This window comes from Oenanthe melanoleuca, chromosome Z, assembly GCF_029582105.1.
Source record: "Oenanthe melanoleuca isolate GR-GAL-2019-014 chromosome Z, OMel1.0, whole genome shotgun sequence".
NCBI classification, from domain to species: domain Eukaryota; kingdom Metazoa; phylum Chordata; class Aves; order Passeriformes; family Muscicapidae; genus Oenanthe; species Oenanthe melanoleuca.
In genome coordinates, this window is record NC_079362.1 from 15,621,346 (window position 1) to 15,648,425 (window position 27,080).

The 27,080-nt window shown below is 34.0% G+C and overlaps 1 protein-coding gene across 1 annotated transcript in view; it reads left to right on the top strand.

The window, feature by feature from the left end:
- The window catches only part of MAN2A1 (mannosidase alpha class 2A member 1), a 106,952-nt gene that overhangs the window by 30,114 nt on the left and 49,758 nt on the right, over positions 1–27,080 (top strand). The window contains exons 4-12 of the mRNA XM_056513838.1: positions 691–862; positions 2,555–2,682; positions 4,092–4,265; positions 5,180–5,366; positions 10,431–10,608; positions 14,605–14,807; positions 18,841–19,026; positions 20,313–20,427; positions 23,264–23,331. Of these exons, the coding sequence (XP_056369813.1) occupies positions 691–862; positions 2,555–2,682; positions 4,092–4,265; positions 5,180–5,366; positions 10,431–10,608; positions 14,605–14,807; positions 18,841–19,026; positions 20,313–20,427; positions 23,264–23,331 (1,411 nt within the window). The remainder of the gene's footprint in view (positions 1–690; positions 863–2,554; positions 2,683–4,091; positions 4,266–5,179; positions 5,367–10,430; positions 10,609–14,604; positions 14,808–18,840; positions 19,027–20,312; positions 20,428–23,263; positions 23,332–27,080) is intronic.

Here is a 27,080-nt window from a genome sequence, read left to right on the forward strand (position 1 = left end):
TAATCCTGTATTCTATAAGCAGACTGGCACTATTAGAATGGCAGTGGCTCTGCAGAACTGAATTGGTAAACCAGAATGGAATTACAAGCATAGTATTTGTCTGCAGTGCAGTCTTCACATAGTGTGGAAACTTTCACAAATCTTAAAATGTGCATGCATGACAAGAGCTGCTAGAAGTAGGAATGTGACACTTTACAGTAAGTAATAAGCAGACAGACTTAATTTTTTCAGCTATAGTTACAGGTTCTGTGAAGAAAGATGCATATAGTCTCTCATGCAAAGTATTATGAACAGGTTAAAGAATTTTATGTAAGACTGTAAAGTCAGGAAATGTGGTTAAAATTTCTTTTTCCTTTGCATCTCACTGAATCACAATTATTTGAGTCCATGTATTCTGTTGATCAAATTTTCTACTATGCAAAGCACTGTAAAACTAGAAAATGAAAAGTTTAATAATTCCATATGTTTATACATTTAGGAAATAAAACATAATCTTTGTAAAAAGAAACTCCTTGGAAATATAGCCCTTCAAGCTGTCCATGGCATTTAAAGGTCAGCTTTTTAAGAACAGTCTTTACTTAGCTTTTTCTGGGGAGTGAGAAGGAGCCAGTTCTCTCAGAGACTGTTCTCTAAAGAGTCTAAGAGGCCAGTTCTCTAATCAGGCTTCATTTCATATTTTCTTTTTCCTAGGTTGGCTGAAGACTTTTGATGATTACTTCAGAGATCAGACACAGCACATTTTGAATAACATGGTTATAAAACTGCAAGAAGACAACCGAAGAAAATTTATATGGTCTGAGATTTCTTACTTCTCAAAATGGTGGGACGGAATAGATAGCCAGAAGAAAGATGCTGTTAAAAGGTTTGAATACTGAACTTTTTTTCCATGTATCTTGTATTGAGACTTTGTGTATTTGACTACACTCTAAAATGGAGATTTCACTTTGTGATGCAGAATTGCTAAAATAACCAACTGCTTCAGTTCTGACGTTTTGGGCTTGGTTTGGTTTTCTCCCAGTTGCAAAATAGAAATCTGCTCAGAGAAGTGGAGACAAATTGAGTTGCCTAAACATTTGACCTAAAAGTTCCCATGTACAACCATGATCATGTTCGAATTGTAAGGGAGTAGCAATAATAATCTTTATTTGAAATCACACTAAGGAATTGACAATAAAATATATACAATCTTTCATACTAGCTGTTTATATATGGTATTTTTTTTTCCTTGTTATATGAAAATTTGGTGAGATTTTAATTGAAATAAAACTTGTGAATTTCTTTTGTGTTTAAGTACAAAGAAGTTTTATAAATATTCAACTGATTTAATGTAAAGTCGTATGTACTCTACATCCTTGCTCTTCTTAATATTTTTTAAAATCACAGGTCAAAATGGAATATAGAAATGAAAGGATTGCCTAGGCATTGAGACAAGGAAACAGGCTCCTTGGATAAACTTGCAGTATGGATCTAGTTTGGAATTTTCAAAAAGTGGGGACTTTTTTCTTATTTTTATTGGCTTTAAGACAGGATCTGATGGTTCTTAGCTCATCCTTGATGGCCTACTTCTCATGCCCCTCTTCCAGATGCATGTGTTGCAGTATGCATAAAGTCTGTGAGATCTTCACAGCTGCAAAGGTTAGGTAAAGTTGGAAATCTTGGGATCTAGGTAAAAAGATTACATTATAAAAAAATTATGTGCAGTAGGTAAGTATTATGGCAGAGCTCTGTGGGGTTTTTTACATTAAAAATATCCCTTGGAACACAGTAAACAGTAAATGATAGTCACTAGGGAGCTATGTGCTCGTTTCAGAGGAGTCAGGTATTGGCTAAGCTGCACTTCAGACTGGAGAAGACTTGGAGAAGCTGCACTTGAGATTATTTTTGTTGCATGCTTTTTGTTTCTCTCGTGGGTGGCCTAAGTTTTAATAAGTTCTCTGTGTTTTTTTCTTGAATTCATTAAACACTTCTATGCTGGTGAACAATGTAAGTGATGAAACTGTGGGGACAACTTGATGCTGGAAGTGCCTTCCTTATGATCACTGACAATAGAGAGACTGGGCTGTCCTGTGACCTGTTTCAAGAGGCATTTTAATGAGGAAGATGTTCTGAAGCCTTTATGAATACAATAAACTTCCAAGATCTATCAGCTCTCTAAAACTCTAAAAAGAATATTAGATCAAAGATGGGGAGATATTAGCAGTGCTTGAAATGTGCTGTGTCTAAGCAGCTTGCTCAGTTGGCCTTCAGTGCTGTCGCACATATATTTTATTTTTGTAATCTGTGCAGGAAACAGCCTTCTTCCTCATTAAAAATAATCTAATATGATGCATGCAGTAGAGCTGGTTTTCGCTGCACAAGGGCATTAAATATTACTCTGTTCAACAGTTCATTTTTTCCCTATTTGATTAAAGAAGTGTAGTGCAGTGGGGAAAGTCACACAAACAATTTAGATTTTGGAGTCACATTGCTGGTAAATGCCTGTTGAGTATAAAGAAATTGATTTTAAGAGTGTGTTTTCATATGAAAGATTAAATATGATTTATGTTTTTTTCAGGTTAATAAAAGATGGACAATTCGAAATAGTAACAGGAGGATGGGTCATGCCTGATGAAGCTTCTTCTCATTATTTCGCTGTAATTGACCAAATGATAGAAGGACACCAGTGGCTAGAAAAGAACCTTGGTGTGTACATTAATTTAAAATTCAACTATGTTAGTACAAGAAGTCAATAAGGAAATACTTAAAAAACTTCTGAGGTTCTTGGAACATTCTTTTTACTCAGCTTTCCTAAAATATTAAACACTTACAGGAAGAGCTGTGGGATCAAGTCTGGTATTTGCATTCCTCTTTGCAGATAAAAGTTCCTGGACCAGGTGTATCTGAAAAATTTTCTGCCACAGCATTTTGTGTTGATCAATGTAAGACATGCATATTATGTTGGCATAACCACTTATTAATACTAGATCATGCTGAATTTTAGATCCCATGTCTGGTCTAAACAGTCTTTAATTGCCTTTTCTGTTTTTTGAAAATCATGACAAAAGTATTAAAACTACTTGAAAATTGATCCTGCTTTTATGTGGAACTATTCTGCCTGCTCTGTGTTCATTAGTTTCTTCTCTGTAAGGGTTTAAAAAAAAAAAAAAGAGAGAGAAATTCATATGTAGTAGCAGCAGTAGTAGTTATAAAGCCTAAACCCATAGCAATGCTAGAATTGAGGAATAACTGGCAGCAATTATTTTGGCTGAACTGTTTTGCTGGCTTTTGTTTTGTTTAGTTCCATGAGAGAAACCTTTTTATGTAGAAAATATTTGTACAGTGACTTTAATAATAAATTGACATTATTTCATCCAATTAACTGAAATTATTTTGGAAAGCTCTTTCACTGTTTTTCTTAGATTGCAATTTCCATAAACACAACTTGACATAATTGGAGGGGGAAGGGAAGACCTAATAAAAAAGTAATGCATTCCTTACTGTGTTTCTTTTGGAAAGACAGTAAAAGTACCAATGGAACTATGTTGAAGAATTAAACAAGAGTTACATGTAGCTTCTTTATTTATTAGCATGAAGTTCAGGAAAATAGAGTATAAATCAACACAATTCTATTGATTAACAAACTAATAAATGCAAAAAATTAGTTCTGAAGCTAAAAAGATTAACCTTATTTAAATAATTGGGAAATTTCAGCAAGCTACCACATTTATCTATCCACATCCATTCATTTTCTTTCAACTTTCTTTTATAATTGCAGCATCTGTAAACTACTTTAAGTGAAAGAGGATGTGTATGAATTAATGATTCCAAATAAAGATGTTTGATGCAAATTTGAAACAGTGTAGCAACAAGGTGTACTATTTTTAGTTTTTAAATTTTTTTAGAATGCCTTACTTTTAAAATATTTGATTTTCTTGTTTAACTGTTTAGTTCTAGCTTTTATAATACCACGGTTATGCAGGAGGTTTGATGCTTAACTGGGTGTAGCATCTTGGAATGTTGTCTTTAGTACTTTCATTTGAATTATAGGAGTAACTTTCTTTGAGTGAAAAGTAGAACTTTCTTCCATTTTTACTTTTTTCTTTTGTCAAAAGGAGTGAAACCAAAGTCTGGATGGGCAGTTGATCCATTTGGGCATTCACCAACAATGGCCTACCTTCTGAAGCGCGCAGGATTTTCCAATATGCTTGTACAGAGAATTCATTATTCAATTAAAAAACACTTTTCAACACAGAAGACACTAGAATTTTTTTGGAGACAGAACTGGGGTATGTGTTCTTCCTTTTTTATGTCAATTTATTTTGTTAATTTACACAAATAAAATATGAAGAGAACTTGAATAAGTACTGTGGAAATATTTACAGAAGAGATTTAACAGAGTTTGTCTAGACCTGAAAATTTTAAACTTGCAATTCTGTTTAAAAAAACTTTCATCTAGCTAAACTTAAGAGATTTTTTTCTTCCTTTTTTTTTCCTCGTTGAATAATGGAAGGCGAAATGAAAACATCTGTGAGTTAGGAAAGGCACTATAAGTAAACCAATACTATTGCCATTGTTCATTCCATCTTCCTTTATTTTCACTTTTATTTTTGCTTTTACCTACTCTTTTTTTCCCCATTCTTTCATATTTCTTGCAAGTATATATAAGAGAAGTAAAAGGGGTGAAAATTTATTGTACGTGTTTTTACTTTTTTTTCTTTCTCCTGCTATGGTGAAATAAAGTGTAGGAGGACGAATATTTCAGCTAATTCGAATATTGTGCTAATGAGGCAGTGACAGCAGGGTGATTGGCTTTTGGTTTTTTTTTCTTTGTTTTATTTTGATATTTGTTTTTTTAAAATTGTTGTTTAATCCACTCAAAGAATAAAAGATGTGTTTTATTACTTCTATGTTTCTGAAAAACACAAGTTTCATCTGGGTAAAAAACACCTCATATTTGCTCCTGTGCTTCCCAGTCAGCTGGTGCTTCACTAGAACATTGCAATATTGGTTGCATCTCTGTTTTTACCCTCTTTATACAAATAAGGAACATAAAAAAATAGATTCAAGATGTGGATATTCAAAATAAGAAATTGGCTTGATGTGGTATCTTTCTAGTACAATCCTTGGACTGAAAACATGGATGTGTTTTTTGGCAAATCTGAGAGGGTTTATTTTAAAGTTTTACTCTATTTAATTCCAGATTTGGGATCCAGTACAGATATTCTTTGTCATATGATGCCTTTCTATAGCTATGATATTCCTCATACCTGTGGCCCGGATCCAAAAATCTGCTGCCAGTTTGATTTCAAACGGCTTCCTGGAGGAAGAATAAGTTGCCCTTGGAGAGTCCCACCAGAAGTCATTCATGCTGGAAATGTTCAACACAGGTACAGTTTTCATATACTCCTCAAGGCAATAACTTTAAAAAAATTAATTCTACTGGTCAAAGAGGATGTCTGGCACAGCTTGGTGAATTTAGTTCTGTTGTGGTTCAACCCCAGTGAGCAGCTTATCTCCACTAAGCTCACTGCTGCTATGGTGGGGTGGGGAAGAGAATTAGAAGAGTAAAATGAGAAAATTCATGGGTTGGGATGCAGAAGAAGCCTTGGCTCTGTGCAAATCCTGCTCAGAAATAACAAAATCATCTCTCTGCTGTCAGTCGTGTCATCAGAGCAAATCCCAATCACAACACCATCCTGGCCACTATGACTCTACCCCACCCTAAACCAGTACAAGTTTTTAAAATAAGCTTGTCATGGGTAAACAGTACTTATTACATAGTTAGGGCTTGTCTCTTAGTTGGGAACATAGCTGTCAATGAACGTAGAGTGAAAGTTATAGTTAAGGAAGGGGCATTTTTAAAAATTTTCTGTACATGGTATGCGAGACCATGAATGACAGTCAGAGCACAGTCATCTGGTTGGACTCATGTTACTGGTTTACTGTGATTTTTGTGAGTTTTATGAACAGTGATCTGTCCCCTGCAAATGAAACACTTCAGGGGCAGCAGGATGCAGTGTGCTGTAGCTACAAACAGTGGGATATTTCTCGTGGTATATCCTTGAAAATTTGGCTGTCTGTGGCCTAATCTTCTTGAAGTATAAACCTTAAGTTAATCTGATTCTTGTTCCTCTGTGCCTAGGGTGAAAATTCCTGTTTCTTGGTGCCCAGTGGTGGAAATTCGTATTAACTTCAGTTTTAGTTTTCAAATAGAAACACTTTTTGTCACAGTTAAGAATCAAATTTATACTTCTAAAAAGCTGCTTCTCAATTTTGAGTGATGGCTGGGGAATGGAGGTGGGGAGATGGGGAGGGAGAGAGAGTAAAGGAAGAAAAAAGGGAAAAGAAACAAAAGAAATGGAAGTAAGTTAAACTGCCAAAGGTTTTTCCAGAAAATGGTTGTATTCTATCATCCTGTTGCTATCTTCAGGCTTCACACTATAGCAGATTTCCAGAGTTAAAATGAAGGTAGTTGTTTATAATTTGTGCAAATGTCTGAGTGTGGAAAATGTATTCAGGAGAGCAGAGAGACTTTTTGGTCCTTGATGCTGAAGTTTGGAAGTGATGATGTGAGTATGATGCCCTTCTTGTCTACATGTCAAGTATGGAGCACTTTTTTTCTGAGTGTAAATTCTGCCAAGCATCACAAAAACTTAACTTATACAAAATTCAGTTACAAAATATTACTGAAGATAAAACCAAAATTTAACAGAATACATTAAAATTGCTGTATTTAAAGGCAGAAATTGGAATGATGATAGGAAAAGGGGTTTTGTTAAAATAGAGAAAAGAAAGATGATGGTGAAAGGAGAAAAATAGAAAGATTGTGACACACACAGCGCCTATTGTGTGTGAAGGGAGATTCATATGTCATTAAATAAAAGTTGTAAAAGAGAAATATCTTGATTATATATCTCAATTAGCTGAGACAAATATTTGCAGAGGAGCTTGTTTAACAAATACCTGAAACATAGAGGCTATGAGTATAATTTATTGTCTGCTTGAAATAGTCTTTTTAAGAGTCTTGGTTTTAAATTATTCTTAATCCCTGCACTTCCTAGATGCAACCTTTGCATGACAATCTAAATTAGATCTTGTAAAAGAAATGGGCTTTCACATGTCAAAGGATATTGAAGAGTAAGATAAATGAGGCAGGGATGTAGTGAACATATGATCAAGTTGAAGTGATTATCGTCTCAATATGTCTCTGAAACTTTATATTTTGCATCATCTATTTTTAGATAAAAGCAGTTTTGGTGTCTAAAGTGGAGTTGAAACATCAGTATGCTGTATGATACCTATGGAAAAAGTAAATCTAACACCTGGTCTTTGAGTTGGAAGCCTGGATTACTTACACTTGGAGCACTGGAATCATACTTTTAGTATCTAGTTTCACATAAAAACCACTAAAACACAGGAAGTAATGTTTTGATGGAGAAGCTAAAACACTACATGTATTTTTTGAGAAAGTTGGAATACTGTAGACTACCAGAAACATTATTGACCTAACCTCTGGAATAACATGTTTTACAGTTGTTATGATGAGGAGATGCATGAGTTCCAGAATTGGAAAATCTATCTTTACATCATAAGTTATATATCTTTACATCAAGGTTATAGGTTTGCAGCACACTAATTAATCTGCCTCTTATCTCTGATTGCTTTAAGACTAGCAAAGTACAGGACATTCATGGATTTGAAAAAAGCTGATTAATTTAGAGACCAGGTTTAGATCACTGACCTTTTTCCAATGCCAAGGCTACAACAAAGTTAATAAAACCCAGATCTTGAATACTCAGCTGGGACTGTGGCATTTGATTTCAATACTATTATGGTCTTGCATATATATTAAAGAGTTGCTGAGTTGAAAACTTTAGGCTAGTAGTTGTTGGATTTTTCATTGCCTTTCCACTTAAGTTTTGGCCTGGTCAGAAAGAATGAAGCAGCAACTTAATTTAAAACCTGTACTTGTTAAATCACACTTCATAACAGCTTAGGTTATAAAGACTACTACTGCATCTTCCCTGGTTTGCAGCTGCATCCTTATCCATTTATTTGAATGCTGAATGATGAAGTTTTTCGCACTAGGAAGAAAAAGCAGCTGTGTTTTGGTTTTTTTTTTTTTTTTTTTTTTTTTTTTTTTTTTTTTTCTGGGTTGATTTTTTTTTCTTGAATGGAAATGAATTGTTCTCAGAAGCACAGTTTGTTCTGGTGTGTTTCTTTCTCTTTCCCAGGCATGAAATATGAGAGAATCTTTACTGCAAGTTTTGTACTTCAGAAAAGAAGTAGAGAATGGACTTTCCTCTTCACCAGATACTGTTCAAAAGTCCAGTTTTTCCCCTCAGCTTTTTTATGGTCACATGATATGGTCACTTGGTGATTAATGTTTGTGATTGCCTACTCAGGTGGTTATTGCTCCTCTTCCTTTAACATAGGAAGGGTCAAACCCAGCCATGTTTATTGTTTTGGTATTTATTTACTCAAATACTTGGGTTTTGCATTAAAAGTAGATTTCCTTTACTTGTGAAAGGTCTCAAGCACTCAGTGATGATCTGAAAGCTTGAAAACAAAAAGTTTATCATGCCTGATCCTCCTACATGGTTTTCAGATTTTCATTCAGGTAGGTAGGATACATATTAAAATGTATCAAAATCAAAATTCTGTTTCCACAGAGAACAATAAAGGGAAAAAAATTGATGAGACTCAATGGAATATTTATTTTTTTTCTCCAGAGGTACTTCTTTTGTATTCACTGTTCTCTGTCTGGAGCTTTCTGCTGGCATTTTCTCATCCTGTGTGAATTAATGATTTAGGAACTTATTTGGAGAAACTTAGAAGGATATATCTGAATTGATGTTCTTCAGTGTTTTTGCAATTAAAAGTGATTTACAATGCAGGGAGATCTTGCTGTCCTCTTAAAAATGTGTAATAATCCCACAGTTATCAGTACTTTTACAAAGGGAGAGTAGAAATACTGATGAATTTTGCAGGATATTTGGAAAGAAAACAGAGGAGGACTTTGAAGACAGATATCAAAGTCAAATACCCTGTTAACTGTAACCTGTGTTTTTCAAGAGCCTCAACATTAAAGTATGTTTTCAGCCATAGCCTGTATGTGGAAAATTTGAGTCAGACTGGCTCCTTAGAAGGAAACATCGCCAAGTCTTGTGTTGTGCCAATTTTTCTGGTAGCTATTTGGTGAAAAATCTTGCGTTTAAATCTGTTTAAAGCCATGGAAACTATTGAATGGCAATCTGAACTATAAATCCACTAATAGGGGATGGGAGGAAGCCACTAGTTGGGTAAATTCTAGTCTCATTAAAGGTCTGTAGATCCTTAACTAAAGTTAATATTGTGGCCCCTTTCTTGCTCCAGAATATAATCAGACCTTGTGTTTATACACTACTTCTGCAATCAGATAACTAAGTAACTCTAACATGCTGTTTGAAGAAAGAAGGGTTTCAAATATATTGGACTAGAATTTCTACATAAATGTTTATACAGCAATTCTTCAAGAGCACGAGTTGAAAGGTGATTTTGCTAGGTCATCTATTAAAAAGACATGAAGAAACAGAAGAACCTCATTAGAATCTGAATATTTCTACTATTTTGTCTTTAAAGCCTTGAAATTTGAAATCTGAAGATGCTGATAATAATTGTGACTTGGAAGGGGAGGGTTGAAAATGGACTTTCTCAGTAACCTATATATCAGACTTGTGATTCTTAATATATTGCTGCTATGGAACTGTTAGTTTACCAATCCTAGAATTAGTAGGTTGCAAAGTATAATTCTGCAGTTTTTTCTGTGAGTGCATGTGTATTTTGTTTCTGGGTTGATTGGGGTTTTTTTTAAGGCCAATAAGCATAAAAGTGGGTTTAATTTTTCAGGACTCAAAGATTCAAGTGAGATGGCTCTAAGACATGTAAGATGCTGGCTGAAGGGAGAACACTGACTTTTAGCAGCACACTTCCTCTTGAAATAATTTTTTTTATTTTTAAGGCTGGAGTTCCTCAGAGATTAATTTGCGGGCAAGGACATGAAGATATGGAAAAAGTATTGAAGGAAGGTGCCAGAGGGGATGGGAAGAGCTTGCTTATTCTTGTAAATAGGGGCTGGAGAGGATTAGGATTGTTATCTAAACATAAAGCAGGTAAACATAATTCGAACTGTAGGTTAGTTTCGGCACAGACACAAATTGATCCAGACAGGCCTACTGCTTGAGATGAAGCTTGATAAACTTATTGAAGGATTTAATTAACATGGTGTCTGCAACAATAGTAGGTTGGATATGGTGTCTCAGTGGGGAGAATTGCATCCAATTTTTTGTTACAAAGTAAGATAACAGAATTTTGTATGTCTTGTTTTGGGTCATCCTACTGCATAACGTGGTATCTAAGAATTATCTTCCCAAATGCTCTAAATTGCTCTTATTTTTTTTTTTGTCCTCAAGGGCTTGGATGATATTAGACCAGTACAGGAAGAAGTCAAAGCTTTTCCGCACGAAAGTTCTGTTAGCTCCACTTGGAGATGATTTCCGCTACACCGAGAGCTCAGAGTGGGATCAGCAGTACCAGAATTATCAGAAGCTGTTTGATTACATGAATTCTCGCCCTGAGTGGCATGTTAAGGTAAACAACTCATTTTCTGGTTTGTGGAGAAAACAGTATTTCCCAATATTCTGAGATTCTTCATGGAAAAAATAATTGTGGTTAAGTTTTGATTTTTTTCGAATGTGAAACTTTATATATTATTTAACACCAAATTGATGTGTCTTGGTAGCTTACATTTCTTTTTTGCCTTTACTATCTTCTCTTGCCCCAAAACAAAAGTTTTACTCTTAATAAAATCATCTTGAAAACTATATGTAGTTTCCAAACTAGATTAATTTAGAGAACAGCTAGTAGGTTTAATAGTTTCCTTATTGCTTCTGTTTTCACAGGCTTCAAATATTTTTACTTAAGACTCATAGGTTTTACTTAAAACTATTTTATTTTCTTATTAGAAGTTCAAGAAGATTTTGCTGCTTTATTTGCATCCTCTTGGTTTTACATCCCAAAACAAACTAAAAAATCTTAGGAGATGCTATTGCTGGCACATCTTGTTGAATACAATAGAATCTGAGACTGACCTGGCTACAAAAGGACTGAATATACTAACACAATTATCAGAGGAGCTACCAGTTCAAATCAACAATTATGTATGAGTGTTAAAACACACATTAATATGCTCTAATATGTAAGCTGATGGCCCTAGGGACTTCTTCCACTCTACATGTTCTCAGTATTCCAACAACTTTTCATCATCTTTCACCGTGACAATAACAAATGGGGGCCACAACTTTGGGTTTTTTGAGTGCCACTTGAGAGTGCACTTTTGCTGCTTTCACATTTAGGCTTTTTTTTTTAAACCTTGTCTGGTATCTTTCATATGGTTTCTGTGTGCATCTACTTTTTCTTGTCTTTTCTGAGATCCCCCCAGATTCTTCCAGCTGTGCCTGTAGTATGTTATTACTTCCTGCTGACTTCTGGACATGTGTTCTGCATAAGAAAGATGATTTCTTGGGGTTATATTTTTATCTGAAAACTGGATTTTGTATGTTTCCTATGGGATGTGAGTGGCATGATGTATGGTGAAGGACTACTATGTCTTAGTGAAGGGAGATAGACCTGGAGACTACTCCAAAATTTTTATATCTAAAGTCCATCTTTTAAAACTAAAGCTTGCTGCTATCACTAGCTTTATTTCTGTCAAAAATGTATGTACTGTACTCTTGGGATACTAACTGCAACATTTCTTCAGTAGTTCTTACTAACCTCAGCTGGATGATTTTGCCTGCAGGGCAAAAACTGGAGCCCTGAAGTCATTCTTCAAGGACCAGTGCTGTCCTGAGACCTCTGAAAGTTCCTTTTCTGAAAGGTTCAGCCCATTGTAAAGGATTCTAGCAGTCTACTTCATTAGGCCAGGTGTGCCTATCTGGAGTCACATTAACCCTTGGTTCCCTCATGAAGTATTCAACCCTTTTTCTGGTTTTTAATACTCAGACAAAAAGATACAAAATCCACTGGGTCTGCCACTTCATACCTAGGATATTTTGTGCAGCTGGCATCAGAGCATTTCTCCTTTCTATTTTATTCAAATACTTCAGTTTTTCTCTCTCTAGTTTTGTTGTTCTTTTTTTTTTTTTTTTTTTTTTTTTTTTTTCCTTTCTTAGTTGTTTGTGGCCTGACTGTTGGGGTTTTTTTTTTGTGTTTTTCTGGTTTGGTTTGGATTGATTATTTGTTTTGCTTGAAATGGATGTCATTTATTCTCGAAAATATGAACTGAAATGCAGAGCTTTCAACTCTTCTGCACTTTCCCTGCTGGAATGTAACTCCACAGGCTAGTAACAGGACATGCTTAACTATGTAAGGATCTAGATTACATAAAGGAAGAGTCCACACTTCTTCCTGAAGTGCTGAGATGCTTGGGACATTACTGCTTGCACAAGGAAGTGCCTACTCTGCCTTTCTGATCTGAAGAGAGATTAATTTTTCAGAAAGCTCTTTGTGAAGTTTATCTAGCAGATACGTCTGCTAGCGTTGAGATTCTCCTGTCAGCCACTATTCTGTTCTAAAAGTATGTGGTACATCACTGTGAAACATACCTATTTTGCTCTCCATTAATTCAATCTCCTATTCAGACATCTCCTTTGCATCTATTATACATTAATTAAGCTGAGTCTTTTTGTATGTCAGTAGAAGACTCAACCAGGTTATTTCACTGTTTCCATCCACCTGACTGATGCTTCCACTGGTGTGGTTTTACTCCTCGGATTGAATGCAGAAGTGAGATCATCTCTGTGTCTTCTCTTGGTGCATTGGTTTTGTTTTATGTTTTCTACTTTTAGGTGCCAATGACAGTGAGGGAAAAGATCTAGTATCCTATAAGTGCCTGTTAAGGCAAGGTTTACTAACGGTGGGATTTCAGGGGCAATATTTATCCTTCTCTGCTTTACTGGAGCTTAAAGTGGCAGGATATCATTGTACCCACCTAAGAAATACTTGGATGATCTGAATGACCCTGAAGTGAAAGTTTGGGGTTTTTTAAATGATTAAAAATTGTGATTTTGCTATCACAGTGATAGTCTGATAGTCCTTATACTTCAAGACACTTAAAAAAGATATTTACTAGAACTTGGTTTTGGTGTTGTAAATTGTAGCATGGTACATTGCTTACTTGTTAAAAATAATAATAGTACTTGGAAGCAAAGTTGCTTGATATTATCATTATAGTTTATGGTGAAGATATTTCTGGTAACATAATGTGGTCTTCCATCCTTACAGCTTCCACTAATTTTTTTTCACTTTCATTCAAAATCCATTTTGCCAGCTATGCCTTTTTAGACAACATTTCTCAATACTAACAACATCAATAGAAATTATTTATTTTATGTTTTTTTTTGTTGTGCCCCTGAATCTTGAGGATACCATTTTTTGACCTATCTTGTAAAGATCTGCTATTACCATGCCTGAGCATTTTTAAAAATTACAAAATAATTAATTTCTTTTTATCCTCCCACTTACTACTGCTCGAAATGCAATTTCTTTGTACACTGTTTAAGGAACCAGTTTCTTAAAGCAAATGCTATTTTTTTAAAATCAACAGTCATCTTTTGGGTTTAGCAAGATCTGGAGCAAAAGAGAGTTAATTTTGAAAAAAGTAAGATTAGTAGAACTATAATTTTGTTGCATTACATTAAATTTCTTATTTAGCTTAGACAGCTACGTGGGTAATTTTGAGGTGTTACTTAGCTCATGTATTACAAACTTACTTGTAAGACATGAAACAATGCTTCACTTTTTTTCTTTTTACATTTAGATATTATTTTATATATCTATTTAAATCTAAAAAAAAAAATCATATTTTGTGAGTTATAGAATGGTTTTGATTGGAGGAGTTCTTTAAAGCTGTCTCATCCAACTGCCCTGCAATGAGCAGACAACTTCAGTTAGATCAGATTGCCCAGAGTCCCATCCAATCCAGCCTTGAATGTTTCCAGAGATGGGACATCCACAAGCTCTGTAGGCACGTTGAGTGTATTGCTTCTCTCGTGTTAAAAGCTGTCTTTATATCTAGCCTGAATCTATCCAGTTAGTTTAAAACCACTACCTCTTGTTTTAGCACAAGAGGTCCAGCTAAAAGCCTGTCCCATCTTTCTTGCAAGGCCCCTTTTTTTACTGGTAGGCTGAAGTAAGGTCTCCCCAGAGCCCTCTCCTCTCCAGGCTGAGCAGCCACACCTCTCTCCTCTTCTTCTCGTGGGGAACGTGCTTCTCTGATCACTTTTGTGACTCTGCTCTGGACATGCTCCAACAGATCCATCTCCTTCTTGTTCTGAGTTTAAATGCCTTTTTGAGAATACTTCTTGTATTGAGTCTTGAAATGTTATCCAGCTTGTCTGAAAAGTGTGCAGGGGAACTTTAAAGATTCTTAGGATAGGTTTTTCTGCTGTAAAGTTGCTGGAAGACTGGCGTGTTTCTGAAATGTATGTGGAATTAAGCATATTCATTCTCTTTGTATTTTCTGAATAATGAAAATTGAACTTTGTTACAGTTAATTTTTAATAAATTTTTAAAATTTTTATTCAGGCCCAGTTTGGAACTTTATCTGATTACTTTGAAGCTCTGCGCAAAGAAAGTAATTTGGGTGAAAAGAGCAGCAATTCACTTTTTCCTGTTTTAAGTGGAGACTTCTTCACTTACGCAGACAGAGATCATCATTACTGGAGTGGGTACTTTACATCACGACCCTTCTATAAACACCTGGACAGAGTCTTGGAATCCTACATAAGGTAAATTCTTCTATCCAGTGAATTCATAAGGTGTTTCTTGGCACACAGGAGAGGAATGTGCAAGTATTTGTCATAGTTTTAACCTCAAGCAGCCCCTTGCTCACTCTCCAGTAGGATTTTGAGGAGAATTAGAAGGGTCAAAGCTACAAAACTCATTAATTGAGACAAAGGCAGCTTAATAGAGAAAGCAAAAGCCACATGTGCAATCAAAACAAAGTAAAGGAAAGATGGCTATAGCGTGGACATTTTTAGAGAGAAGTACAAAGGTGTGAATTTTACAAAGGTTCTCAGAGGAAGGTGAGAAATAGCCAGAATGTTGTGTACCAAGTGATCTAAGACTACTCTTCTTCTGAAAACTGTCTGCATCTTCTTTAAAGAAAAAAAATTGTTGCTGAATATTGGTAATGGAATATTTAAGTGGTTCTCCCTTGTAGCAGACATAAGATGATTTAACTCTGTTATAAAGCTCCAGAAAGAAATCTAGGGTAGATGGCTATAATGTATACCCTGAACAATTCATGTACAGCCTTCCTTAAGGATTACAATTTTTTGCTGTAATGGATGCTGATAGTAGAATGAGCAAGAGAGGTGTGGAAAGCAGCATTTCCAAGAGAGCTTGGAAAGTAGTGTTTTGTAGGCAGATACAAGTACCTTTCAGAAGAACTGTATCTAGCAGAGCTGGTTTTATTTTTTCCAAGGAATCCAGTTTTTGCTGTGGTAAAGTGAATGATTCATCACGGGAATATTTAATTTTCAGTGAAAACAACATTGTTTAATACTGCTGTTAGAGAAGATGAACAAGAGAACAGGAAAAGCCAGAAAGATTATGTTCTTATAAATTTAATTATCTAGTTAATTGTTTTTTTTCATAGTTTTGATTAATTTCCTTTCTGTCTCTTAAAATGCACCAAGGATTTAATTTCCTTCTGCTTCATCATAGTCTATTTTTTCAAGATTTTTAGGTGCAATTACTTTATTGTCATTTTCCTGATTTTTATTGCATAGATTGCAGAACACTTCATATGAACTTGTTCATAGTATTTAAAACTTTACATAATTAAAGAGATTTCTTGGTTTAAATATTTCAGTTGCCTTTAACTTCTGAAAAAGGTATAGGTAAAGAATCTCTGGAGAAACACAAATCTGTCAATGTTCTTATGTATTAAAGTATGGTTTAAAAAAGCACCTGGGAAATCTGTAATTTTTCATTATCCTTGTAAACAACATGGAGGAACAGAATGTATAGATGTATTCTAATATTTTTTTAATATCAGGTTTTTTTTGTCAATTTTGTTTTCAGAAACTGTGAGCATCTTCATGAATGTCACACTAGCTATGAGAACAGAATGAGTAGGATATTTGTCTTTCATTTTTAATATCTTTAACATCAAAGGAAATAGAGTAGGATCACATTTAATTCTCAAACTCGTGATAATTATTTCTATGGTATTTTTGAGTTGACATCCATCTATCTGTCTATCTGGTGTTTGTCCGTATTTGTGAGGGAAAGAAGCCATGAAGGTAAAAGGTAGAAGGTGAATTTACAGAAAGTAAATACATGTGTGTGTATTCTTTACCAAGGATGAATGTTTTTAAGTTCCAGCAATACGAGGAACTGTTACTTAATAACCAGGAAATTGTGTTCAGCCTCAGGAGCCAATATGGGCACTAACTATTTGAGCAAGAAAAGAGTTGGTTGTTTAAGATTTTGCCTGTTTGAAATTAGTTTTTTTGAGTGTAGTAAAGAAATGTAAGAAAGCTTAAGGATTTTATAATAGAGATTGACATTGATTTGAGATGTTATTGATTTTTTAATCTTAAGTGAGAGATGGATGGATTGAAGGAGTTTAAAGGGTGATAAAATATGTGACCAGAAGTTTATTTAATGTAATGAAAAGATAGAAACAACAACAGCATAGTTTGAGACAAGTTATGGACAATTTCTGGTTTTATTAATTACTGATGTGAACAGGGAAACTTTACAGTAAATCTGCTAAAAAATCATTGAAATAATTTAGAAGATGAACACTACAGTGCTACTTCTAGCTATACAGATGGATAGAAAATACTACATCTTGAGAATTCAAAATCTCTTGGAAAAATTATATATTAGGTTAAATATAAACCAGACCTGGGTAAGGTGAGCTAGTGTAGGCCTTGACAAATCAGTGAATCAAATTGTGATCTATTTGCAGTGTTCTATCAGGGACAGATACTACAAATTACAATGAAGTGGAAAATTTCTGAAAACTACATTAGGTCAGCTGCAGTAGTTTGAAACAGAAGTGTGAAAACCTAGGCTTTATACAGCTTTTATGGAAAGGTATTATGATGCTTACCTGTAACCTGAGGTGTTCCTTAATACAGTGCTGTATTTCTGAGTGTCTTTGACCATTGAACCATTTTACTGTTTAGAAAAATATTGAGACAGGAAAGGAAAATTCTCCGTCTGAGAACTGCATCTGCATCCCTATTAATAAAAAAGAAAATTAAATTAATATTAGTTGTGGGGAAGGATATCTCACCTTATTTTAGGGAATAAAATTTGTTGTATTCTCTTCTTTAAACCTCAGTTAGGTCAGTGTTTATAGGCTTATTCAATTTTTTTAAAAAAAGCTAAAATGTGTTTGAGCAGGGTTTATTCACTAGATGAATGAGAATCTGATGCTTTTTTTTCAACCAAAAATTTTTATTTTTCTTTCAAATTAAGCTAACAAAGTAGGAGGGATACATAGGAGTAGGAATTTGCACTAAAATTTAAATTACAGTGATTAAGGTTAATCTAGCACTGGTAATTCAATATAGGAATTATAACTTTAACACTTTGATTTTGGATGTAGCTTCTGAGCAATTGTCTAACATGTAAGAGCAAAATCTCATCCTGTTAATGAAATATGGACAATATGAAAATAGCTCAGGTTGTTACATTAACAGTGCACCTTTCAGTTTATTTGGGTATGTGGTAGTTGCAGTTTTTCTGTAACTGTGACCTATGTGTAGTATTACGATGAAGAGAAAACCAATCTAAAGGAATTTGTCATGTTAACAATTAATATCATGCATAGTCTGAAAACCAAGGGGTTTTTATTCATTTTTTTGTTGTATTAAGTTTAAAATTGAACACATGCCCTCACTGACAACTTGGGTAAATGAGAGAGTTAACTAATTTTCCTTTTTAAAAAATTTATTACTTGCATGCCTAGAAGTTAATATTACAAGAAAATATGTTGTTGTGATTTCTTTTCTTCTTGTGTCATTAACCTGTATTGTCTTTGTTACTTCAAATACTTGAGAAATGTTCATTCACCTCTAATAAATTTTGAAAAATAATCTGACACTTTTCAGGCTTGCTGTAAATAGAACTGTAACATTTTAGGGAAGATAGGAAAAAAGTTAATAGTTGTTTTTCCTGGATTTATACAGGCATTTTTGTCAGTCAAATATCCATAATAACTGGCAATTATGGGGATATTTTAGTAAAATAAATTTAGATTTTCATAAAGCAAGTGACAGTCTAGTGGTAACATTTTAGTGCTAGGCTTTTGCAATAGATGTAGAAGAGAAGGCTCTGCATTCCATTCAACATAGGGGTTTTGGAATACAGAGTTGTCTTTTTTTGGGGTAAATGTATAGTAAGCAAGTACATGAGATGCTTAAACTTTTAGAAGAATTTAGTTAGCTTTGATAACGCACAGATTAGTATATTTATTTAAAACAAATTTATTTAATTAATAAGTTGTTTTTTGAAATGGGAATTGTAGTTTCTTGTAAGGCTCTTTATCCATACTGTGAGGTTTTAGGACCAAATCCATGTACCTCACATGTTTATGAGTATTTCAGTTTGTGCTGTCATATTTTTATTTTAAAAGTCCATTTTCCATCACAGAATTCTTGCGGGAAGCCACAAAAAAGCTAAAAAGTGCAAAAATAAGGTTTACAGAGCTTACAGAACTATTTATTCCTTAGATCAAATGTGTATTGCTTTCTGTATTTTAATGCTACATTAATACTTGATTATTCTCTGCAATTCCAGGGCGGCTGAAATTCTCTACTCCTTGGCTTTAGTACAGTCCAGTAAATCCGAGAAGATGAGTGTATTTCCTTCTGTGGGTAACTATAAATTGCTGACAGAAGCTAGAAGGAACCTTGGACTCTTCCAGCACCATGATGCTCTTCCAGGAACAGCCAAAGACTGGGTAGTTGTGGATTATGGCACCAGGTAATTTATTATAAATACATCAACTTAATCTTAATTTCCTTTTGCATTTTTAGAACTGAAGTGTTTATTTCAGACACACAGATTTGATACTGCAACATACTCCACTGAAAGTGTAGAGGTGCTCTACGTGAGAAGTGGATTTGATTACCCATGCTTCATTTATGAAATATTTTTTAACTCTCTGAGTAAGAATTTGATGGCTAAACAAAATTTTGATATTTCATAAGTTAGACACATTACTGAGATTCCCTCAATAACAGAATTTTCTCCAGTAAGTAGGACAACTTTTTGTTTTCATCTGTTGTAAGCAATGGTCAAAGATGTGCTAATTTAAACACATATTCCTTGGAAAATCCCACACTTTCTCTTGTCTACCTTTCTTAAAAGTGGGAAATATTTTTCATGTTGAAAATCTTCTACTTAACTTGTCTGTCATGGTTTATTGTTTCATCTGGAGGGTATTTTCAGTATTGAGAAATTATGCTGCTAGTGGCTTCAGGGAATTTTACTGAAGAGCACATATGTATGTATGTGTACACAAATGCTTTAATTAGGGGTTCATTTAGAAAACTGTTTCATATTGGAATGTTATGAGCTAGCAAATTTGATTCATTGAGGTGGTGATGGTAGACTGATGATAGAGCATGTTCATTAAGTAATTGTTTTAAATGATCTAAAATATTCTTTCTTGTATAAAACTATTTCATGACTAGTACTTTTTAATTCCATATTTTTTATCTACTAAATCATAGGTATTCACAAAGCACTTAGTTATGAGAGAGTAAAATAAAGGCTTTTTTCAGTTTACAAATAAAATTATCCAGCTCTCTGTATTTAGAAATTTGTGGACATCTAGGTAGTTTATATTTTTTGTCTTTCTGATTGTTCTTTTAATCCTATGTAAACACAGTCTTGACTTTGTAACCAGTGTTTCAGGCTTGTCTACACCATAGAAAATGAAAATCAAATATACAAATTGCAAACTTTTCTAAGACTGGCATTTTGAAAAGATAGTATTCTAAGGATACACTTTTGGTAGCACAGCATACAGGAGGAGATGTACCTCACTTACAGTATGCAAGACAAGAATATAATTCAGAATATTTCTGCATTCTGGTCACCCATTGCAACTAACTGTTCTTAATTTCATGTTATATTGATGTCAGAAATTTTATTTCTTTTTCTGCAACTCAAATTTTTGCATTCTTTAATGTTTCCAAATTTTGGTGTTACAAGATTGAATAAAACCAGTTGAAAACTAACTAAGATTTTAAATGTTTTAACAGACTTTTCCATTCAATAATGAATGTGAAGAAAGTGATTATTGACTCTGCTCATATTCTTATCCTAAAGGACAAAAATGCTTACAACTATGACACAACAACTCCATTCCTGAAGATGGTGAGCTCTCTTTCTTGACTCTTTCCAAAAATAAAATGTGAATTATGTCTTTTGAATACAGTTTGAGTAGCCTGGGAACATCAGAACTAAATTTTCAATTAATGCCTTCTCAGATATGTGCTACTTATCACTCTTCATATTAATTGAAGACACAAGAAAGTAAAAAATGAGCATGTCAGCAGCTGATGCTGGAAAAACCCCACACAGCTAAAGGAAAGGGATTTATTTTGTTCCTCTGTGTGAGTTAGAATGTAAGTTAGGTGTTCTAATTTTCTTGTGTGAAATTCAATAAAAAATTTGTTGGTGACTTAAGTGATATGCATATATAAGTGAATATGTAACAGTAATTTGACTTCACTTCTCATTCAAGAAATGTGGGAAAAAGAAATTTTTGATTCCATTCCAGAAGTCTAAACTTAGTTTGCAAGATTAGGTCTAGACAATATGTTGTGCTCTTTTTGCTTTGCTGAAATTATTTGAAACAGGCACGTTCAATGAAATGGATGATAAAATCAGCAATGGATCCTCATGTATCATTTTGAGACCTATTTTACAGTGAAGAACACCTTGAAGAAACACGCTTGCTGATACTGCTTCCTTTTCAAATTCTTGGTTTCTTCACTTTCTGAGTAAAAGTCCGTTTCTGTGATAGCTAGGAATTTTTAGGAAGCCTACTTAAGTGCATTTACCCTGAAGAGAGACAAAAGGAGAGGCTTTAATTTCTCTATGCATAAACACAGCAGGGTTGAGACAGCCTTTATGATGATTATCTCACATTTCTGACATAATAAACATGACATACATTCTACTGGTTTAATTGTGCCAGGTGTGTCGTATCTTGAACTACTCTTCCAGTCACATGTATACATTAAAAATATGATTAGAATAGTTCTTTATACTTTTTACAACTTTTATGCAGATATTTATATATATATGTATATATATGCTACTTGTGTATGCTATGTGTTTGTGTGCCACAAATGTATAATTTTTCTCCTCTTTGGAAAGTGAATGTGCACTTTCATAAAGCAGGAATATTTTGAAGGCATTAATGGGATGAAGGTTTTACTCATGCTCTGAATTACACTGGAAGATGTTGAGATGTTACATTTTACTAAACTTATGTTGTTCCTGTTCTTCATCAGTCTGGGTTAATACCACTGCATTGTACAAGTACTAATTGCTGTTTAAACTGTTTATTGCCTAGGAGCATACTAATTCAATAAGCTATTATTACCACTGTAAAAGGAGAAATTAAAAAGGAAGTTCTTATTTCAATGAATTTATTGTGTCTATATAAAACAAAAAAATAAGGCGATTTCAAAATTAGATTAAGATTTATCTGTTTTGCACACAATATCAGCGACATATTATTAATCTAGTATCTCTGCTAATTGGATATAGCAACAAAAGCTTTTTAATGTGGGATTTGCAGGCTGCTAACAGGAGAACTTCAGGAAGCTTACAGAACATCTTTGCAAACCTTGAGCAAGTTGGAGGTTCAAAGGCAATCATTATGGAGTACAGATTGTGGTATTTTGGTGGCTGATGGAAGCTGACATCAAGAATTGCTCGGAGATGGGTGTTCAGAATGAGTGTCAAAAGCATTGAGAAAGACAAGACTCTAAGGCTGAAAGTTTTTTCTAAGACTGGCTGTTTTTTTGAGGGGTGAAGAAATCAAAAACACTTGGAGGAGCAGAGCACAAGATGATAGCAGCAGCATTTCAGCAGGTAGCAGGTACAACCAGGGAAAAGTTCACTTTTATGGAGGCAGAAAAAAGAAAGTTGGGAAAAAGACTCTGTTGAAGAACTCTGGAATGACACCCCTTGTACTTTTTGTACTCCTCTTTATTATTAGTTGCACACAAAAGCATAATGTTTTTCTCAGTTGGTAACTGAATATTTCATACTTCTTGTGTTAAGTTTTGCAAACTCTACACAAGTAAACAAACAAAAAAATCACTTGGAAGGCAATACACTGAAAAATAGATGACACAGAACCCAGAATGACCCAACTTTGCTTGGATCATGGATGAGATTCAAATTGTAAAAGTAAAGCTGCAACCATTGCATAATTCCTGTACATTTGTCTTAGCTCTTTTAGTGGAGAAAGGAAAAAATTAACATCAATGACAGTTGCTGGATTTAAAAAACGTGATTTTGAGAATGTTTTGACGAACTGAGAACTCCAGTTTCAAAGTGTGTAGTGGTCACCATTGTAAGAGCTGACTGGAATGCACTTTGAATCAGCAGTTTGGCTGCTCTCTTAGGCTATGCAACAGTGACAGAAATGTCTTATCTCTACCTTTCCTCAGTGGAAGTGAGCCCTGTACTACACCACAAACCAAATTATGTATTTTGAAAGTTTTCTTTGTGTGTAATATAAGGTAACAATGAGAGCTCACAGGAGACTACACAGTGAATCCTTGTAACTGCACAGAAGTGTAGTGTTTCAGAGTAAATTTTTATCTGGAGAAATTTAATAAAAAGATGTGATAAGTATTTGCAAAATTTGAGGGAAGTTGGTGATTATGGAGTTTTGTATGCAAAAATGAAAATGCAGGTGTTATAATTTGATAATGGAATCTAATAAGATCTTTAATGAAAACAAGTATTTAGCAGTGAATTGGTTAAAGTGAACATCTTTCTTTTGTCAGTGGAAAGTATTTAGTTTATTAAGTTTTGTGGTTTGTCGTCCTCAGTAATGTGCTAAAATAAGCTTTGGTTTATGGTGTTAATGTGATTTTGTACTCCTCAAAAAGCATATAATAAACAAAACTCATGTATTAGCCATTGAAGTGTATTCAAAAGCAAATTCAAAGATGTTCTCTTGTAGGATGATGTTCAGGCGTCTCAAGATTCTTTGCCACACAAGACAGTTATAAAGCTGACGTTGCAACCAAGGTAAATATTTTATGTATTACTCAGTGTCTGAGATTCCTTTAGCAATGCTTGCATTTTCATTACCTAGTAAGTAGATTTTTATGCCTTTTTCTTTCTTTTTCTTTCTTTTTCTTTCTTTTTCTTTCTTTTTCTTTCTTTTTCTTTCTTTTTCTTTCTTTTTCTTTCTTTTTCTTTCTTTTTCTTTCTTTTTCTTTCTTTTTCTTTCTTTTTCTTTTTCTTTCTTTTTCTTTCTTTTTCTTTCTTTTTCTTTCTTTTTCTTTCTTTTTCTTTCTTTTTCTTTCTTTTTCTTTCTTTTTCTTTCTTTTTCTTTTTCTTTCTTTTTCTTTCTTTTTCTTTTTCTTTCTTTTCTTTCATTTCCATCCTTCCTGGAATCCTTCCTTCTTTCCTTCCTTCTTTCCTTCTCCTTCTCCTTTCTTCAATTTTTCCTCAAAATAGAGATGAAAGCTTTTAAAAAATAAAGAAAATATAAAAATGTTAGGCTGCGGGATTATGCTAATAATATTATGTCTGATTGAAAGAGGACATGGCATGTTAAAACTATAGGCATTTCTCACATATCACAGCTGAAGAAAGTATTCTGTTTCTGTGTGCTTTTACAGCATTGTAATACTAAATAGATTGTTCTTGAGAGAATCAGTGGAAGATTTTAATTAAGCAGAATTACAGGTGTCTTAAATTAACTCTGTGAGCAAAATGTCAAGTTTTTATAAGTCCTAAAAATCACAATTTATAAATACTGAATTGTCTTTAGAAATCAAATGGAAGATAAACTAGGACACTGTTCTCTCTTAACTCCAACTTCCAATTCTATTAAGAGGGATTACTTTTTTATTTACATGTAGTTGTAGAATATTCTGCTGAAACTGGCATCATACTATACACCTGAGGACTCAGTATCCCACTTGAAATAGTGTACAAATTCTATTAAAGTGGCTAATCCAAATAAAGTGAATAAGATGCCTGGGTATGAGAGCTGCTGTGTGTGTAAATCAAATAATACAAGGTTTTTGCTTATGGAACACAAGATTTAAGATTCATTTAAAAAGCAGTGAATGCTATTTTTGCCAATGTCAGTATTTGATTTCTCTAGCTCTAGCAAGTGGCAAGCCAATTAGACTTACTTGCCTAATTCATGCAGGTTTCCAAGTACTCAGCAGTCTAATTGCTACTGTTAAATTATATATAATTAGAGTATTTGAAAAAGTGAGTAAAGTTTAGTTCTTGTGACCTTTTAGGGGAAGCTGTCTTCAGTTCTCCAGCACTGAATGTACATAATGTGTCTAGTGTATGCTTTTCTTTAGAGCATGCTTTTTATTTAAGGAGTTCTCTTCTCGTGTTGGAGTGCTGTATAGATGCTAATAGATTATATTAAACTTGCTGAAAATGGCCAAGAACTCAGGTGCCTATTTATTTGACTAAAATATTTTAGCTTTTCAAAATTATCTCCTCAGGTTTCTTCACTGGAAAAGGATTGCATATGCAATATAAAAGCACTTGGTTGGCAGCAAGTTATGATGTAGACTTTCTTTGCCATTTGAGGATATCTTTGTAGCCTTTGCTTTCCTTACCTAGGTTAGCTGTTGAAATTTTCTCTGTGCCCTTTTCATCCCCTAATACACCTTTTGTTTGCATACAGTGCTCCACTTTTGTCTCTGCATAATATGCTGAGTAAGTTTTCCCTTTTTGGTCTTAATTCATTTCAGACATTTGCCCTTATTTTTTCCCCTCTGACTTGCATATTAAATAGATATACATAACATTACCATTAATATTATTCTAGCAGACTACTGCTGCTATTCTCTAAACTGGTCTTAACTTACTAAGAAGATAGTACTAGTAGAAAATTGCTAACTTAATATTGTCTGGTATTGTGAAGATACCATACAGTCATATAATGTATGATATATGTTCCAAAGACTGCAATCAGAAATATGGGGGAAAAAATGAAGAGGGAGAAAATGAGACAGAAAGGGCAAAGAAAGATTATAAGAGAATACTGTTATTACTGAGCAAACCCTGGGGTTTTTTACACCCTTTTTTGGAAACACTTTGAATGTAATGCGTTAATGTACACTATTTCATGTTTTCTTTGTTGTTAAAATATTCATTTTAATATCTGGTTGTTAAACTGTTTTTGCTTATAAAAAGTAGCTTAATCTCTATAGGCTTCTAACTTTATCTCTGGTTGTAGTCTAAATCTCCACTAACTTTATTACCTTTGAGAAAAGTGGTATGTATGTAAGCTGACTTAACTATGGCTTAAATCTTGTATGTGATTATTATGATTGCATCTGAGTTTTCTTGTAGCATATAATGAGAAATGTAATTTTCAGTAGAAGCTTAACTCAATAAATCTATTATTAAGAATTACTATGCTTAAATTTTGAACTTAAAAGCTCATAAGAAAGAAACTGCTTTTTTCCATTTAAAATTTTGGGGCATCAGCAGATTTTAAACCAAGCTGATTTTCACCAAAACTTTGTCATTTGCTTATCTTCTGTTCTTAATAGTCTTTATTATTCACCTGTGTATAATTGAATCTCTAGGTTTCTTTCCACTATTGTGTTCTAATATGTCATTATATGGCACAGAATTTAAATCAATGTAACTGGCAAGGTGTTACTTTTCTTTGATTGGGTATTTAGCTTTTTGTATTTTTGCATTTCTGAATTCTCATGTCAGAATTTTGAAAAATATCTGTATTCTAGCTTAGTTTTTCTTATGTTAGTGTGTTTCATGTCACCTGTGAGTTTAGAGGGACATTGCTGATGGGAAACTCATAATGGCTTTTCAAATCTCAATACTTTTTTTTTCCTTATTTTACTGGTTGCAAATATTACCAGCTTTCTACAGGAACATAGTTAGTAGTGTGCTTTTTCCCTCTTTCATCCATCCTTTCTTTTGGGTGTTTTTTAGATAAATGTTCTCTTCAGTGCTCATGAAAGTTGTAGTTGGTAGTGAAAACTGTTCTGACAGACTGTACAGGCAAGCTATGACAACTCTATTACATGGAAAAAAGAAAGCAGGAAAAGGTCTTTCAGTTGTTAATATTCTAGTATGAAGTATCTCCTTATTGTTGTGTCATTGAGAATTATCTTTCAAAATTCTTCTAAGCAGGTACCTGTAACCTATCTGATATTGTTTCTCCCCCACCTGGGCATCTCTTCTCTGTAGTGCTGTTGTGATATCTTTATGAATCTATAATTTTATTTTGAAAGTAATGTGTTTATTTTGATGAAATAGGTGTACTAGGTGTTTTAGATCTTAATTTTGACTCTGCCACTCAGGATGACTAAGTAGTCTTATAAGCAGGTTTTTGAATACTGAAATTATGGAGTGTTTAATTAAAATAAATCCCTTTTAACTGATAAATGAAGTTGTATGCTTTTAAAAAAATTATTTCTTTCAGCTGAAAAATGGAGCTTTCACAAGATAATATCCAGCTAGATATGGAACTGCTTCAGTCTTGTTCTGAAGTTTAAAATTACTGTGTATCTTGGAGAAAAAGCTACTTGGAGAAAACAGACACCTTGAGGAGTGTGCTGATAGATTGAACCCAGGTTAATACTCTGTGATTGCCCAGCTTTTTAATGTAATAATAAGTTTTCAGGAGCAGTGTGCTGGATATCATAGTTCCTGAATGGCAGAAGACTGGCACTCACAGGACGTGGTGGGTGGGTGCTGTGTTTGTACCTCGTGTTGTCCAGTTCAGGCTGTCAGCAGCAGATGAAGGGCACGGTGGCTGAGGG